Source organism: Sapajus apella, unplaced genomic scaffold (assembly GCF_009761245.1).
Source record: "Sapajus apella isolate SASKATOON/1434 unplaced genomic scaffold, GSC_monkey_1.0 scaffold1144, whole genome shotgun sequence".
Taxonomy (NCBI): domain Eukaryota; kingdom Metazoa; phylum Chordata; class Mammalia; order Primates; family Cebidae; genus Sapajus; species Sapajus apella.
This window is the reverse complement of record NW_022438070.1, coordinates 1-17,035: the sequence shown is the minus strand read 5'-3', so window position 1 is coordinate 17,035 and position 17,035 is coordinate 1. Positions and strand designations below refer to the sequence as shown.

At 55.9% G+C, this 17,035-nt stretch overlaps 1 protein-coding gene across 4 annotated transcripts; it reads right to left on the bottom strand.

Annotated features, from left to right (window-relative positions):
- Positions 1-2,068: 2,068 nt before the first annotated feature.
- Positions 2,069-16,966, bottom strand: LOC116546623 (papilin-like). 4 transcript variants are annotated; one of them, XM_032272814.1, is made up of 13 exons: positions 16,339-16,966; positions 11,486-11,601; positions 10,534-10,594; positions 10,070-10,172; positions 7,290-7,420; positions 6,381-6,504; positions 5,852-5,932; positions 5,574-5,746; positions 5,273-5,396; positions 4,650-4,776; positions 3,476-3,683; positions 2,757-2,857; positions 2,069-2,568 (listed from the first exon to the last, which is right to left on the bottom strand). In XM_032272814.1, exons 1-13 carry the CDS (start codon positions 16,411-16,413, stop codon positions 2,112-2,114), a joined length of 1,881 nt encoding a protein of 626 aa, XP_032128705.1. In that variant the 5' UTR covers positions 16,414-16,966; the 3' UTR covers positions 2,069-2,111. The 4 variants fall into 4 exon arrangements, with proteins under 4 accessions (XP_032128705.1, XP_032128706.1, XP_032128707.1 ...); XM_032272816.1 differs by having other exon boundaries at positions 2,193-2,568; positions 2,757-2,939; XM_032272815.1 differs by lacking the exon at positions 5,273-5,396 and having other exon boundaries at positions 2,757-2,939.
- Between the last annotated feature and the right edge of the window lie 69 nt (positions 16,967-17,035).

The following is a 17,035-nucleotide window of genomic DNA, read 5'->3' as shown; positions in this document are numbered from 1 at the left end:
AAACCCCGTCTCTACTAAAAATACAAAAAATTAGCTGGGCATGGTGGTGCATGCCTGTAATCCCAGCTACTCAGGAGGCTGAGGCAGGAGAATTGCCTGAACCCAGGAGGCGGAGGTTGCGGTGAGCCGAGATCGCGCCATTGCACTCCAGCCTGGGTAACAAGAGTGAAACTCCGTCTCCAAAAAATAAATAAATAAATAAAATAAAAACATATTTTTATTATTTTTAAAGAGACAGGGTCTCACTCCATTGCCAAGGCTGGGGTGTGGTGCTGCAATCACAGCTCACTGCAGCCTCAAACTCCTGGGCTTAGGTGGTCCTCCCACCTCAGGCTACCAACTAACTGGGACTACAGGCACATACCACCACGTCCAGCTAATTTTTTCTTTTCTCTCTCTCTGTTGCCCAGGCTGGAGTGCAATGGTACAATCTCAGCTCACTGCAACCTCTGCCTCCTGGGCTCAAGCACTTCTCATGCCTCAGCCTCTCAAGTAGCTGGGGCTACAGGCGCCCGCCACCACATCTGGTTAATTTTTGTATTTTTAGTAGAGATGGGGTTTTGCCATGTTCCAGGCTAGTTTCGAATTCCTGGCCTCAAGTGATCTTCTTGCCTCAGCCTCCCAGAGTGCTGGGATTACAGGCATAAGCCCCTGCGCCCGGTCCATGCTTGGCTAATTTTTTAAAAATAATTTCTAGTTGAGATATGTTGCCCAGGCTGGTCTCGAACTCCTGGTTTCAGGTGATCCTCCCACTTCAGCCTCCCAAAGTGTTGGGATTATAGGCTGGGATTAAACCTCCCCCCAGCCCTTTTTCTTCCTTTCTATATGAGTCCTGCCAGTCCCTGGGATAGGCTTAAGACCAACTCTTTTAGAAGCCAACAAGGCCCTGGGGAACAGACTGGCTCCACGCAGAGCTGGACCCTGAGTGTCCACGGCTCTCCCGCTGGTGAGCCCAAAGGACCAGGCCCCGGCTGAGGCACCAGGGCCCCTGCGGATGGTCAGTGAGTCCCAGCACAGCCTCACTACCACTACTTTCCCACCTCCCACCTAGCAAGCACTCCACATGCTAAGGCATGGTGCCACATGACCCACCGCAAGTCTGGAAAGTCACTCTTCTTAGCCCCACTGTCCAGATGTGCAAACTGAGAATCAGAGGCGGAGCACTTGCCAACGCCACACAACTTACAGATCGGAACCTAAGTCTGATGTTGACTCTGAGGCCACTGGTTCTTAGCCTCCCCGTAACATGGCTCATAGAAATTCTGCCTTCCCTCACCTCAAGGTCCCTACAGTTCAGAATACAAAATTTTTTTAAAAATTAGCTGGGCATGGTGGTGCACACCTGTAGTCCCACTACTCAGAAGGCTGAGGCATGAGAATCACTTGAGAGTCCCCAGCACAAGTGAGTCAAGGCCAAACATGCCTCCCTGCAGTATCAGAAGGCCACCTCTCTAGCGCCATCCCCAGCTCAGCCACAACCCACACCCTTCCTCAATGTGGCATCCACACACCAAGCAAACACTGGCCTCAGTGCCCTTTCTCCAGCAGGTCCTCATGCCTGTAAGGCTCCTTTCACAGCAGGATGGCGATGACGGAAAGAAAACAGAGGCAGCAGCAGCATGTGGAAGACAATCCTTCCTGGACTGCCTCCCTCTCTCAGCACTCAGTCATTCAACAAACATTCACTGAGTACCTAGCTGTGTAAGCTCTATGGTGGTGTAAAGAGGAATGTGGAAGTTGGGGACCTGCTCTTCAAGAAGCTTATAGTGAGTAGGTCTAACAAGCCATAAACAACCACAGCAGCACAAGGAAACAAATCTTTTTTTTTTTTTTTTTTTTTTTTGAGACGTAGTCTCTTCCTGTTGCCAGGCTGAAGTCCAGTGGCACGATCTTGGCTCACTGCAACCTCTAACTCCCTGGTTCCAAGTGATTCTCCTACCTCAGCCTCCTGAGTAGCCAGGATTACAGGAATGTGCCACCATGTCCAGCTAATTTTTTTTTTTTTTTTTTTTGGTATTTTTAGTAGAGATAGGGTTTCACCAAGTTGACCAGGATGGCCTCAATCTCCCGACCTGGTGATCTGCCCACCTCAGCCTCCCAAACTGCTGGGATTACAGGCATGAGCCACCACGCGCAGCACAAGGAAACAAATCTAAGTGTCCCACAGAAATGACAGCATACAGTGAGGGCCGGAGGGGCAGGGAGCATGCTACTGCTGGGTGGAGGAAAGCAAGGCTGGCTGGTGGGCTGCACGCGAGGCAGGCCTTAAGGATGGCAAAGGCTTCAGCGCGGGGAGATGTGGGGGAAGCAGGGTCCAGAGGGAGGACATGGTGCAGGCAGAAGCCCCGAGGCAGGTCGTGCTTGCTGGGTATATATCGAGGGAGAGAGAGGTGGGGCCAGGCTCCTCCCTGGCCTCCTGTCCTTACCCTGGGGAAGATGACAGGGCTGTGTGTTACAAGGCTCCACGTCCACAGGCTTGGAGTGCTGCAGGCTCCCACAGTGGCTGGGCGGCCCAATGGCGCAGATAACCTGTCGCCTCCGAGTGCCCGAGCTGCAGCTCTTGGAGCACTGAGGCCCACGGGTGGGAGAAAGAGACCCTGAGGATGAGGGTGAGGGTAATGGTGGGGGTGGGGGTGAGGACCCACATGGAGAGAGGCAGGGGAAGGTGCCCAGTGGTACAGGTCAAATCCAAGGATGGCGCTCGGGTGCAGCCACATGCCGGGTCAGGTAGCAGGTGGGGGGTGGAGAGCACTCACTAGACCCCAGGCGCCAACATGCCAGGCCTGGTCACTGAGGAGGGGGCAGTCCTGATGCACACAGGGCTCAGTGAGAGGTGGCCGGTCTTCCAAGGAGCATGCTGCGGTATGGAGCAAAGAACCCCCGTCACCCCGGCAAGTGACACTCCGCCTCCGGACGCCGACACCACAGCTGACAGAACACTGTAAGGACAGGGCTGTCAGAAAGGAGCGCCCCCCGTGCCGAGGAGCCACGCCAGGTTGGACAGCTAGGAGCCTGCCAGCCTGGTGTGGAGGCGGACAGCACTCAACTGCCCATGTTTTTCCCAGGCCCAGAGAATCTGAGTCACCCCCCTGAGGTCACACAGCCTGAAACATGGCTACAGACTGAGGTTGTCGCCCATTCGTGTTTTCCACCCATTTGCAACTGGAACATATGTAGGTGCTGGAAGCAATGACTGGCAGCCTAGACACTGCCAGCCCCTCCCTTGCCCCAAGCAACATACCCAGCTTCTTCCTGCCTATGCCTTTCCTGCCCTGCCCTGGGATCCCGGAGAAAGAGGAGGAGCCCTGGGCCAGCCATCCAGGTACTTGCTGGTTCCAGCCTTGGCCGAAGCTTCCGAGGTGACCTGGCAGGTCACTTTACCTCCCAGGACCTCAGTTCCCACCACAGAGGACAGCCCAGCCTGCTCTGCCACTGCCCAGGCCCAGCACCAGCCCCACCCAGGCCAGGGGCTCACCTCTCCCCAGGGCTCTGGGCTCCAGGCAGCGCAGCGCTGCAGGTTGCAGGCCTGCACGGTAGGGGGCTTCCCAGGCAGCCCGGCACACTCAGCCTCCTCCACCGCCTCCTGGACGCCAGCCCCGTCAGATGAGATGCAGTACACCAGGCGGGACTGGGAGCCTCCTCCGCAGGAGGCCGAGCAGGACCCCCACGGCCCTGACTTCCAGCTGGCAGGAGGGAGACTCAGGTAAGGTTGCTCCAGGAGCACGGGCCAAATCCCAGCCCCAAGGGGCACAAGCCCTTACTCACACAGGTGGCCCAGGCCCCCACCCCAGCCCATCCTCTGAACCTCCGGCCTGAACAAAGACTAGGACTCAGGCGCTCCTTAGCATCCCAGCACCAAGCCTGGCTCTCTGAGCGCTCCCCACTACTCGGAGCCCTGAGCCTCCCCCTGGCTTTCCTGTCCCCACCCCACACCCCTTTCTCCTTCCCGCCAGGTCCCTGTCTCCCAGTCAGACTCCAGTCCTCTTGGCCTGACCTTAGTCAGGGGCAGCTCCGGGGAGGCTGTGCTCACCCATGCGTGGAGTGGCTCTAGGCCGCACGTGCAAGGACCCAGAGGAAAAGCAGCCCTGAGGCCCCATGCAAAGCCTAGCCCGCCACCATCCCAGGAGGTCCGCTGCCACCAATGCCAGGCGGTGATGGGGTGGAGCCAGCCCTGAGGGGAGCCTGTGACCTGCAGGTTACCTGTTCCCACACACTCGCCGGGCCCCAGCAAGGTGCCACGCTCCAGGCCGGTGCAGGTAAGAGGCCCTTTGTGCATGAACAAAGGCATGGCCAATGCCAACAGGCCCATGGGCCCGACCCCTGGCCCACCCATCAGCATCTGCTGAGCCAAGTCCTCCGCTGGCTCAGACAGACAGGGACCTCTGGAACCTTCCCAAACCCTCCTGCCACCAGTGTGGGCGTTGAGTACTTCGTGGTCATGAGAGGGCAGAGATACCAGCCCTGGGCTCAGGCCCATTCTCTGCCTCCTTCAGGAATAGCTGCCAGCTCCCCCACCCCCCGGCCACGGCGTGGGGAGCCCTGGACCCCCCAACTCTTTGTCCTACACCTACAGCAGCTTGGAAGCCCTGTTCCCTTCCCACCCAAGTTCTGGGACCCCATCACGGGTAGAGGGGCTGGCAAGGCCTCACCGCTTGGTCTCCGGGCAAGGGTGAAGGTTGCAGGAGCGGCGGTCAGCCGGCCGTGGCTGGCGCTGGCACATGTGGTCTGGGTAGGCCTCGTGGTCAATGGTGCAGAACACCAGGCGGGACTGGTGACCTGTGCAGAGGCCCAGCCGCGGTGGGCAGCCACCAGTCAACATTCATCAAGCACCTTCCCGAGGCCATCCTGCACTCACCCCGCAGCTCATCCCCATTCAGTCTCAGATGACCCCCTGAGGCAGGTGCCACATCATCCCCAATTGACAGATGAGGAAACTGAGCCTCAGAGTTTTCTCTGTGAATGACAGAGCCCTGCTCTGGCCCCTGATCACTGACCCCAGGCCCCGCCTCCGCTCCTGATGGAGTGTGTCTCCTATGAGAGGCCACTGCCTCTGGGAAGCCCCCTCAGGTTCTATTCGTTTAGGCTGGGGTCCTTCATGAAGTCCCCAGATTGCTGGGTTTTCCTCAAAGTGACGCCCATAATACAGAGATTTCTCGCCTACTTGTCCATCTCCCCGCAAGGGACTGCCTTTGAAGAGAGGGCTGTGACTTGCCCACCATGGCCGTGGCCCGGCACACAGGGCCATGCCCTCCACTGCCATCCACGCCCGCACCTCCGCCACACTCCACGCTGCAGTCACTCCAGGAGCCATGGTTCCAGCTGAAGCCGGGGCCGGGGTGGCGCAGAGGCAGGTGGTACTCGTAGTGCACGCCGGGGTTGGGCTCCTGGCTGATGAGCTGCCACGGGAGGGTCCTGGTTGGGGTCTGCTGCTGGGGGGCACTCCACAACCTCCACAGCCCCACAGCCCCTGCCAGCCACAGGCCCAGAGCCACTCAACCCCCATTGCAGAGCTTGGCAGCCTCTTGGGGACCACGTGCTGCCCACTTGCCCTCTCTCCCCACAGCCCTGTTTACCTCAATGACCAGGGGCTCCGAGGTGGGGCCCCGGGCATGGAGCCGCTCGGGGGCAAGGTCCCCCTCAGCACCCCGCTCATAATGCAGGATGGTGCTGGCTGCCGGCAGGGCCCGGGCTGCCTCGATGGTCCAATGCCCATTGAGGTAGTATTCCCCATGAACATTCTTCACGGCTGCGCAGAGGAGACGGCCTCAGTCAGCCAGAGTGGTGGGGGCAGGCAGCACGGCACCTCCCCCTGTAGCCCCAAACCTGCCCAGGACCCAACGCAGGCTCTCACCCAGAAAGTTCCTGCTGGCAGCAGCCTCCTCGATGAGGATGCTGGTGGCACCCATGGGAACTATGAGGATCTGGTTGTAGCCTGGTGGGGGCAGAGATGCCGGCTAGAGGTGCTGAGCTACCCCACCCTGGCACCCTCAAATGACAGGAAAGGGCAGCCCCCAAGGACTCCAGTGCCATGCAGCACAGAATGGGAGCAAGAGGATACGCAGGAGCAGGCAGGGCCGAGCTGCTGGGAACGGTAACCCTGGCAGAGGAAGCTGCTGTGCAAAAGCCAGGGTGGCAGAAAGTTCAGGGCACCTGGAGCAGACTGAGAGAGGGAAGGGATGGGGAGGGCATCCAGGCAGTGGTAGAGGGAGGTGGACTGCATGAGTGGGCAAGGGTCCGAAGCCCACAGGGGCCTTTCAGATGTGACCTGATATGGTCAGAGCCTTCCGGTGCCATGAGGGCCACTTGGCCTGGAGCCTAGGCCGGAGCAGGGACAGGCAAAGAAGGGGCAGGCAACAGCCCTTTGTTGGAACCACCCCCACCTCGGCTGAGGTCATTAGCGTCAAAGGTGCCTGTGACGGGGTAGCAGGTCGTGCCGTCACCCCCACACTGCAGACACTTGTCCTCCTGCTTGGACGAGTCCAGCTGGTGGTCACAGCCAACAACCTGGGGGCAGAGATGCAGGAGGCATGGGAGATGGCATCATGGCCATGTCAGGCTTGGGCCCCATCGCATCCTAACCCCAGCACCCGCACAGCCCAGGCAGAACAGGGTGGTCAGGAGTGGTTCAGTCACGAGGGGACTGGCCTGTGGCTGACAATCACTTATCTGTCTGCTCAACTCCCATCTCCCCTCGTCTGGTAATGATGCCGTTTTCCTTTAGGGAAACCTCTCTTCTGCAGAGTCTGAATGGAGCTCCCCCAAATGTGGGTTTGGGCAGGTCGGAGTGGTTCAGGGTAAGTCCCAAGCCAAGACAAACCAGAGGCAACCCCTGGTGGCTGGAGCTCCTGAGAACGAGGCCCCCTTTCCCTGGGAGTGGCCAGGCTGCCAGAGAAGCCCAGAGCAGCTGGAGGCCACCTCCACGCCTCCTGGAAAGAACCAGCCTGATCTGATGCTGGACCCACAGAGAGGAAAGCCGAGCAGCACTTCATTCATGCACCTACGGCCGCCCCTCGCTGTTTGTTTTTCTGAAGTCAGTTTTAGCTGGGTTTCTGCCACCCAGAGGGTTTCTCTCATTGTGGGGCTAGCATTCTCCAAGGATGAAAGCGAGGGGCCACAGGGCATCTGTGATGGCTGCAAGGGACACCAGGAGCTGGGCTTGGTGTCCTGATAACTTGAGAAGGCACCAAGTTCATGGCAGCTACCTGGGCCTGTGGGTGATGGACAGGGAAACACCCGTACTGAGCCCGCAGCCAGCCCCGAGGCAGGGGAGGCACTGGGGCACTACTCACCCGGCAGCTGCCGTCCACACACATGTCCCTCTTGCCAGGCTCGCAGGGCGTCCCATCGACCACGGCCTCCCTGTGCTTGTAGTAGAAGTTCTCCCCCTTGGGAATGCAGTTCAGTTCACACTTGTTTGGGGCTGGAGTAGGCAGGAAGCAAGACTGAGATTCTGAGGTTGGATGATGGCCAACCCAGGGCCCAAGGCCTGCCCTCGCAACAGGGAAGTGGGGGGTCAGAAAGGCCCGCAGCAGCCCCCACAGTGGGGTGGGGGGCACAGATCCCTGCCCCATCCCAAGGAGAAGGGACAGTCTCCATGAATCTGTCGTACCTCTAAGGATCAAGTTGAGGAAAAAAATCCCAGAATCAGCACAAAGTGAAGCACTTAAAGAAGTCTACCTCAGCATTATTTCCCACGGCTGAAGTGGTTACAACAGGGTTTTTGTTTGTTTGTTTGAGATGGAGTTTTGCTCTTGTCACCAGGCTGGAGTGCAGTGGTGCGATCTCGGCTCACTGCAATCTCTGCCTCCCGGGTTCAAACGATTCTACTGCCTCAGCCTCTTGAGTAGCTGGGATTACAGGTGCACACCACCACGCCTGACTACTTTTTGTACTTTTAGTAGAGACGGGGTTTCACCATGGTGGCCAGGCTGGTCTCGAACTCTTGACCTCGGGTGATCTGCCCGCCTCGGCCTCCCAAAGTGCTGGGATTACAGGCGTGAGCCACCTCGCCCGGCCACAACATGCTGTTCTTTAAATAAATTATCTATCAATGGAATATTACACATGCTGACTTTACAGTTACAAATGATGATTGTGAAGCCTATACGGTGTGGGAAGATGCTTAAAACACAGAATGCAAAATGGTAATTAATATGCAATAATACAAATATGTAAGCCTATATGGAGAAAATAATGTGAGAAGAGCGAAAATGAAATGCTAACAGTGATCTTGTGAAAGGGGCAGGATGAGGGTAACTTTTTTCTGGGTTTAAAGTTTTTCAGATGAGATCTCACTCTGTCTCCCAGGCAGAAATGCAGAGGCACGATCAAAGCTCACTGCAGCCTCCACCTCCCAGACTCAAGTGGTCCTCCAGTCTCAGTCTCTCAAATATTTGGGACTATAGGCACATGCCACCATGCCCAGCTAATTTTACTTTTGTAGAGACAGGGTCTGCCTACAGTGCCCAGGCTGGTTTCAAACTCCTGGGCTCAAATGTTCCTCCTGCCTCAGCCCCCCAAAGCACCAGAATTACAGGCAGGAGATACTGCACCTGGCCTGGTTTTAATTTTTTTTTTTTTCTTTTGGAGACAAAGTCTCACTCTGTCATTTGGGCTGGAGTGCAGTGGTGTGACGTTGGCTCGCTTCCGCCTCAACTTCCTGGGCTCAAGTGATCCTCTCACCTCAGCCTTCTGAATAGCTGGAACTACATGCGTGTGCCCACATGCCTGGCTCATCTTTGTATTTTTTGTAGAGAGAGGGTTTCGCCATGCTGCCCAGGCTTGTCTCAAACTCCTGGGTTTGAGAGATCCTCCCACTTCGGCCTCCCGAAGTGCTGGGATTACGGACATGAGCCACTGCATTCAACCTTAATTTTTATATTTATCTCAACATATACACATTTTAAAACAGCCCCAAAGTGCAAATAGGATCATAGTCATCTCCACACCACTGATGGCATCCCTCTACTATCTTTCTAGACTTCCCTCTGTCTTCCAATGTTTCTATCATGTGAATATACTCTATTTTTGACATGTGTCCACTTCAGGATCCAGGGGGAATACTGAAAGCTAAAGAGTTCCACTGGGGCCACACCAAGCCACAAACCCCACAACACACAGAGGATATGAGTGCTCATTGATCTGGAATCCAGAGTGCCATGGGGTCTCCAGAGGTCATTTGCAGCAAGCAGGAAAAACAGAAACTCAGAAGAGTTGTCTTGAGGAATCTTCTGACTCATCTAAAATGCTTAATGACATACATGGTGGTGCTTATGGGGGTGTTTTTTTTCCTGAACTGTATTTCTCTAAACATTACTTATACCCTCCTCAGAGGTACTCAGACCATCTCCTTTGGCCCCTGATCCTCGGTAAATGAGGTCATGGTGTACCAAGGTCCTTCCAACCCCTCCTCCAGGATGACCTGGTGATACCATTCCTACTGCTCCTGGTGCTCCCCACCTCCGTCTCTCTGTGACAGGAGGAACGCTTCCCACAGCAGACTGAGCAAAAACAGGCTCAAAATGGTGCAGATATAGCATAGCTTTGTTTGAAAATGTACATACCTAAGGGGAGAAAGGATGGAAAGACCTCAAAATGGCTGCCATCGGGTTGCCACGGGCATGTGGGGGCGGGGGAGCAGGGTACTGGTGATTCTTTACGGGTTGATTCATGGTGTATTTGACACATGCTGGCTCTGGCAGCACATATACTAAAACTAGAATGATAAGAGATTAGCACAGTCCCTGACCCCTAAGCAGGCAAATTTATGAAGCATTCCGTATTTTTAAAAAAGTTATTTGGGAGGCTGAGGTGGAAGGATTGATTGAGCTTGGGAGGTCGGGGCTGCTCAGCCGACATGGCACTGCTGCACTCAAGCCTCCATCTCTCCCGGAAGGTGGGTCCTGTGGTCTAGGAGATTCCCTGTATACTGTGAGCCACAGCACCTGCAATCCCAGCACCCTGTCTCTAAAAATGTGTATGTTTGACAACGCCTCTATAATACGGCAATAGGAACTGTGGCATCAACGTCTACAAGAGACCCCGGGAGAGGGAGTCCCACCGTGCTCACCGCCGTAATAGGGCAGCCACCGGTACCGCCGCCCCTGGAACTCCACGCCGTCGAACTCCGCGCACTGCTCGGCCCGGAAATCACGGGCGCCGTCGGGGCAGCTCTGCGGGGCGGGCGGAGGGGAAGTCGGGGTCCAGGAGGCGGAGTCCGAGGTCCGCCCACCGCCCAGGAAGCCCGGGAGTCTCCCTCACCCGGCCCGTCTGAGCCTCCGGAGGTGAAGTTCCCCCCTCACCCCGCCCCATCTCCCATGCGCGCACCTCCAAGTGCTTGAGGCTGGGGAGGGCAAGGCCAGTCCCCCGGGGGTGGGGGTGCAGGGTCCCCACACAGCCCTGCTGTGGACAGGCAGGAGGACCCCAGGCTGGGATAACCGAGCAGCCCAGGCCAGGGGCGGGCATCCAGGTGGGGACGTCGGCCGGGAGGGGCTTGGGGAGCTGGTGCCCTCGCCCGCGCCCCATGGGCTTTACCTCCGTGCGACAAGAGCGGTGGCTCCGGGTGGGGCCCACGCAGCTGGAGCCTCCATCTCTCCTACGACCAGAGCACCGGGAAGACGCAGACTAGCCTGAGAGCTCACGTCCCCAACCCCTGTCCTTGGGCTCCCTGCAGGCCTCAACTTCTGCGAGACTCTCCAGTGGGAGCAGCGAGGTGAGAGGGTGCCCCCCGCCCCCACCCCATGAATTCCCTGGGTGGCCGTGGGCGGCCCGTGTTGGTACTCGGGAAAAGCAGGACTCAGCGCTCCACCACCCTGTAGATTTAAGGCAGGACCACTCCACTGCCTCTTAAGGCAGATTCCCAGAGAAGACCCGAGGTGCCTGAGATGTAATACCCACCCACCTGGTACCGCCATCCTGCCATCTAAGCAGGACATCAGTATAAGGCTCTTAGAATAATTCCTGGTCTCTCTTCCTCCTCACATAGGGTTCTCAGGAGCAACCCCTTAACAAACCGGGACAGAGGAGCCTCACGACCCCTTCTTCTGTGCCCCACCTCCTCCACTGACCCTGCTAGACTGCAGCACACACAGCAAGCACTTAGTAAACCGCTTGAAGTGGGGAACATCTATACTCGGCAAAGAAACCACAGGAGTTGGGAATTGCCGGTTGAAGATTATTCACTAATTCCACCGAAATTGACTGCACCTGCAATACAACAGGCAGGTGCAGCATCAAGAGCCGGAGAGGGGTGGGGGGCAGGCCACAGGCAGCACGTGTGCTCCAGCCCCGAGTGGAAGGCCCTGGGAAATTGTTTGATGTCCTGTGCTGCACTGATGTTGCTTCCAGAATGAATATGCTGCTTGGTGGGTTCTGCTGGTGTGGCCACGGCTGGCCTAGGCCATGATCACCCAGCCCGCCACTCAGACGCCAGCATCTCCTGCTCCTGCCCTCTTTTAACAAGCCAGACCATTTTCATCTCTCCTACCTCTGGGAGTAGCAGGAGCGCTCCTGGAAGCTGATGCCCCCTCCACAGGTCCGGCTGCAGGGGCTCCACTGGCCCCAAGGTCCCCAGGTGTCACTCTGCCGCCTCGCTTTGGGAGCCTGCAGAAGACAGGACCATGCATCAGCAGTGCCAACTCAGAGCCTGAGCCCCGGGGGCCCCACGGGCGCTCTGCCTAAAAACACTCCCCACCCATCAAGGAGCCTGGGATTCTCCCTTCTGGGGCCAGCCTTTAGGACTTGGCAACACTGCCTGGCACCCCAAAACATACTCCTTTTCAGAATTAGCCTGCTTTCCTCATAAGGAGCTGAGAGGCAGCTGGGAAGAGTTTGGAGTTTTAGGGGCCACTGGAGTGAGGGACCCCACAGCCACGGGCAGTTTGAGGGCCCAGGTATTTGTGGGTTAACAGTGATGTAGGGGAGGAGGCCCTAAAAAGGGAAACAACATGGGGGGATCCTGCTAATCTGTGGCAGACTCCCAGGAGTACCCCAATATTCATCCCCTCCTCCCATTGTCAAAGAACCCTTGAAAACTTGACTCAGCTGGGTGCCTGGCTGCCCAAAATTTAAAAAAAAATACATTTTAGACTTCCTGCAGCTAACTGGCTACGTCACTTAGTTCTCGTTAGTGAGCTATAACTGTGAGCATTGGGCAGCTGCCGCTAGTAACCTCCTTAAGAGAGGCTGCATGAGCATTTGTCCTTTTCTTCTTCCTTCTGTACTCTTTTAGGCTGTCTGGAAAGCAGATGTGATGGCTGGAGTTGCAGCAGCCTTTTAGACTGTGAAGTAACTTGGAAATAGAGGCTTCAAACAGTGAAGCAAAGATAGAAAAGACTCTAGAGCCTGGAGGATGTTGTGCGACAGAATCGGCCCAGGCTTCCAACTCCTGGGTGTTTACATGAGAGAGGAATCATGTCTGTCTTGTTGAAGAACTGTTAACTTGGGATGCCACACAGGATTATGATCCTAACAGATACACTTTCCTACCAGAGAGATCGGACCCCTTGCAGCTGGCATCAGAAATCCACATGCCACACACATAATCTCATTTCATCCTCACAACCCAACAGATCCCATTGCATGGATGAGAAAAGTGAGGCAGAGAGAGGAAGCCACAGAGGAAGAAGTGGGCACAGTGGCCAGCCAGCCTCACTGCAGGCCTCTGCTCCCCTGCCGGGGCTGTGCCCCCACCTCCCTGGGGGAATCAAATAAGACACTAGATGATTCCCTACAGGGTTAGACAGGAATTAGATGTAACTTCACAATTTTGCCAGGAGGCATATGGTGTACATGCAAACATTTGCTGGAAGGGGACTTTTTTTTAGAGTATTACCACATAAGAATCTCAAGGAAAAATACCATTCCCACTTTTCAAAGAAAGAGCTCAGTGGTCACATAGAAAAGCGGGCCCTTCCCTCCGTGGTGAGCCCAGAGCAGCTTCCGCAGGTGAGGAAGGAGGTTTACTAACCTCTAACATCCCTGTGCCAAACATTGAGTTATCCTGGTCTTATTACAAACCTAGAACCCTGAATCAGAACAAACCACGCTAAGCTTGCCGAACCACACACACAACCAAGAAGAAGTGCTGGCCGGACGAAAGCTCTTAGCTTTCGCTTTGTAAAATCATCTACTCCTTCAGTTCTAACTGGGACAAAAATCTCTAAGCTTTCAAAACCGTGAGCCAAAACTTCAAAGTGTTCTCTCAATGAAAGTTAAACTGAAATTTACTTGGATCAAGTTTCAGTTTCACAAGGGCAGATACTGAGTGTTGAGGGTGACTTTCCAGAGAAAAGGACTCCCTGCAGTCGCAGGTGGGATTCTAGCAGCCCCCGCCCCACACGCAGCCTCATCCCACATTTTAGGTATTCAGGAGAGGTCTTCAGGAATGGCTCTTTCTTAGCTGCTGGCCCGGGCCTGGCTGTCAATTACCCTCTGACCAAGGCCTGTTTGGATGTCTCTTGGCTTCTTGGCACAGCAACCAGCAAAATCCACCCTTCTCCGCAGCTGGGGTTGGTGTACTGGTGTGGCCAAGGCAACAACCCCTGCCATGGAGCCACCACCTGGCCATCAGGATAAGGAGGGGGCAGGACTGACCTGAACAAGGGCCCCCTAATGGGCGTGCTGTTTCCAGAATACCTTCTTGTTTCCTGTGCCCAGCACCTGTGAGGCCCCTGTGAGGGAGGTGTTCACTAGCCAGGAGCCCTAGCCCATCCCATCCCACCCTCGAGCTGTGCCCTGTTCACGCACTCCACACTGTCTCTTGAGGAAGGAAAGCACCTTCAGCCACAGGCAACACGAGCACACTGTTGCTCTGTAATTACTCAAACCATGAACTGCCCAACGTGGTGTGAAGCTGGAATGAGCTGATCCAGCCTCACCTGGGGCCTGTCCTCACCTGTCTCAAGTTGCTCTAGGAGCCCCGCCCATGCCTCCTCCAACTCCCACCTGGAGTCACTCAGGAGTCCCCTTTCCTGCTGCACACTATTTCCCGAGGAATCAACTGCCCAGCGTGGTGTGTGTGTGTGTGAGACAGAATGCATGCACATCCACGTGCAGATGGAAGAGAGGCTGAGGCCCAGGAACACGCAGGCCGCCACCTTGATTCATCTACTCATTCTGTTCAGGCTGACCCCTGGCAGCACTAAGTGATCCAGAGAAGGTTCTCGACAGGGTGGCTCCTGCTCCAGTGACGGAGGGAGGCAGGGGAGCTGTGAGTGCGGCCACGCCCCCTGCAGACTCATAGAGGGCAGGGTGAGAAGAGTTCTCAGCCCAGGCCATGCCCAGCCCCACCTGAGGCTCAGGGGCTATGCAGGGTGTTGTTTTTGTTTTTGTTTTTTTGAGTCAGTCTCACTGTGTCATCCAGGCTGGAGTGCAATGGCGCAATCTTGGCTCACTGCACCCTCCGCTTCCCAGGTTCAATTGATTCTCCTGCCTCAGTCTCCCAAGTAGCTGGGATTACAGGTGTGCTCCACCATGCCTGGCTAATTTTTTGTATTTTTAGTAGAGACAGGGTTTGACCGTGTTGGCCGGGATGGTCTCAATCTCGTGACCTCGTGATCCACCCACCTCAGCCTCCCAAAGTGTTGGGATTACAGGTGTGAGCCACCATGCCCAGCCTTACTCAGGGCGTTTCTAAGGAAGAAAGGATTTAATAGGACCCAGGGCGCTTTGGAAACCTTGATTTGTTTCATCTGCATGACAGCCTCTGGGGTGGGTATTATTACCCCCAAATTAGAGCAATCTAAGGCTTGATGATTTGCCTAGGGTCACGCAGCTGCTGTGGTGGCTCTGGATTTAATCCCAGGGCCTGGACACTGTCCGGCTGCCCCCTCCACCTGGGCTTTGGCCTTCATGCAGCTGGGCCACAAGCACATGCTGAAGGACCTGAGAGTGGCATTATGGAGCTAGGTTCATGGGGTGGCAGAGGGGACTGTGGGAAGCTGGCAGGTAGTGGAGAGGACATGAAAAAGGCTGGCGCTGGCCCACCCACCACTCCAGCTGTGGCCCATGTTGGGTTCACAGGGCTCTTGGAGAAATGCCAGATGCCCACCGCTGCCATCTATCCTGCCTGCCCTACACACCCCTGCAGAGATGCCCTTCTCAGCCTCCACCCACAGATGCCAGACGTGGCATTTCCCCTGCCCTCCCCAAGGCAGAAAATAGTTTGGGTCCTTTCACAGGGATCCTTCCTCTCTTACCTCCCACCCACCTCACAGAGGGGTGGGCAGGGCTGTGGGTCACCCTGGGAGATTTCTTCTGGAGTAGGACAGGGCCCAGGTGCCTCTGTGGCTTCTATTCTCCCAGGCACTGAGCCAGGGTGGCACCCAACTCTACAGACCCTCTCCTCCCCAAAGGTGGGACCTGTGGTCTAGAAGCTTCCCTGTGCATCCTCAAGATCCAGGGACCTTCTCCAGAGAGCCCTGGCCTTTGGGCCCCTGTTAATGAAACAGCAGCTCTGACCCCATCCAGCTTCCTGTGTCCACTGTCTCAATTTGCAGTCTAATACGGTAGCCACTAGCCACGTGTGACTGTTTAAATTAATTATGGCCAGGCGCCGTGGCACACGCCTGGAGTCCCAACTACTTAGGAGACTGAGCAGAAGAATTGCTTAATCCCAGGAGGTGGAGATTACAGTGAGCCCAAACCATGCCAGTACTCTCCAGCCTGGGCAACATAGTGAGACTGTGTTTCAAAAATAAATAAATATTTAAACAATTTAAAAATAAATTTAAATTAAAGTCAAGTGAAATTAAAACTCATTTCATCTACATTGCAAGTGCTCACTGAACATAGGGGCTACTTACTGGACAGCAGAGACACAGAACAGTTCCACCATCTCAGAAGGTTCCAAGGGACAGCCCTGCCCTAGGTGCTACCCCAAGGGGAAAGGAAAAAAACTGGCACTCAAACCTCTAGGTCCAAACACCCCAGCTTAGGGGAAGCCGTGTTCTGCTCCAGGCAGAAGACAGGTGTCTGGTGGGATGGGCCACCCAGCCCTGCACTTTGGCTGGCCCCAGCATTGCCCCCAACCTGTCCTTCCACCTTGGAAGACCACCCAGCTCTGGAGAGCTCCCACCACCTTCTCAAGGAGGGAAGCCCTGGGAAGGTGCCACCCCAACAAACTGCGCCAGAGGCCAGGCGGGCAGTTCTGGTCACCCTAGCCAGCCGGTTGAAGGGCCCAGCCCTTTCTCAAGGAGCTCAGCGGTACGGGTTCGCCTCCTCCCAGCCCGTCTTCCCAGACATCACCCCTTTCCTGGGAACGCAGCCTGCGGGCCCGCGCGTCCCCGCCTGCGCCTCCCCGGCAGAGTCCTCCCGGGGGCGGGGCAGGGCTGCACTCACCGAGGACCCGGGCGCTGGAGCGAGCAGCAGCAGCAGGAGCAGGAGCAAACGCATCTCAGCCTGCAGAAGACGCATGGTGTTGGAGCGGCCCACCGCCCCGCAGCTGTCCAGGGCGCGGCCGGAGCGTGTGGGCGCGTCCCTCCCAGTGGCCCACAGGTGACCAGGAGACCCGCACCGGGACCACCGGGCGCGCAGCAGAGAACACAGTGTGCGCACGCCCCGCCTGGCAGCTCAACACGTGAGCGAGAAACGGCCCATCCGCAACTGGCAGAAGTTCAGGAACAACTTGTTTCAGGGTTCCAGTGGGGGAAAAAAACGAGGGCGCAATTAAAAATACCTTTTTTGTGGTTAAAAAACAGGGAGTTCAGAATCCGAGTAATTAGACTCGCTATTTTAATTCACCAAGATTCCTTTTAAAAAAGCTATTACATCAGTTGTTTAAAATCCCCTAATAAGACTTTTTAAAAATCAAGTCTCTGAAGACACTTTTAAAACTCAAATGCTCTAAAAATGTTAATTATATCCCATTTTAAACCCAAGCCAGCATTTCTCTGCACGGGGAAGCTCCATAGGCAGCCTCCATAACCAGTGTATGTATGTAGTGCAGTGTGTGTAGTGTGTGCACCAGAGAGTGTGTGGTGTAGTGTGAATGGTGCAGTGTGTGTGTGGTGTAGAGTATGCACTGTGCAGTGTGTGT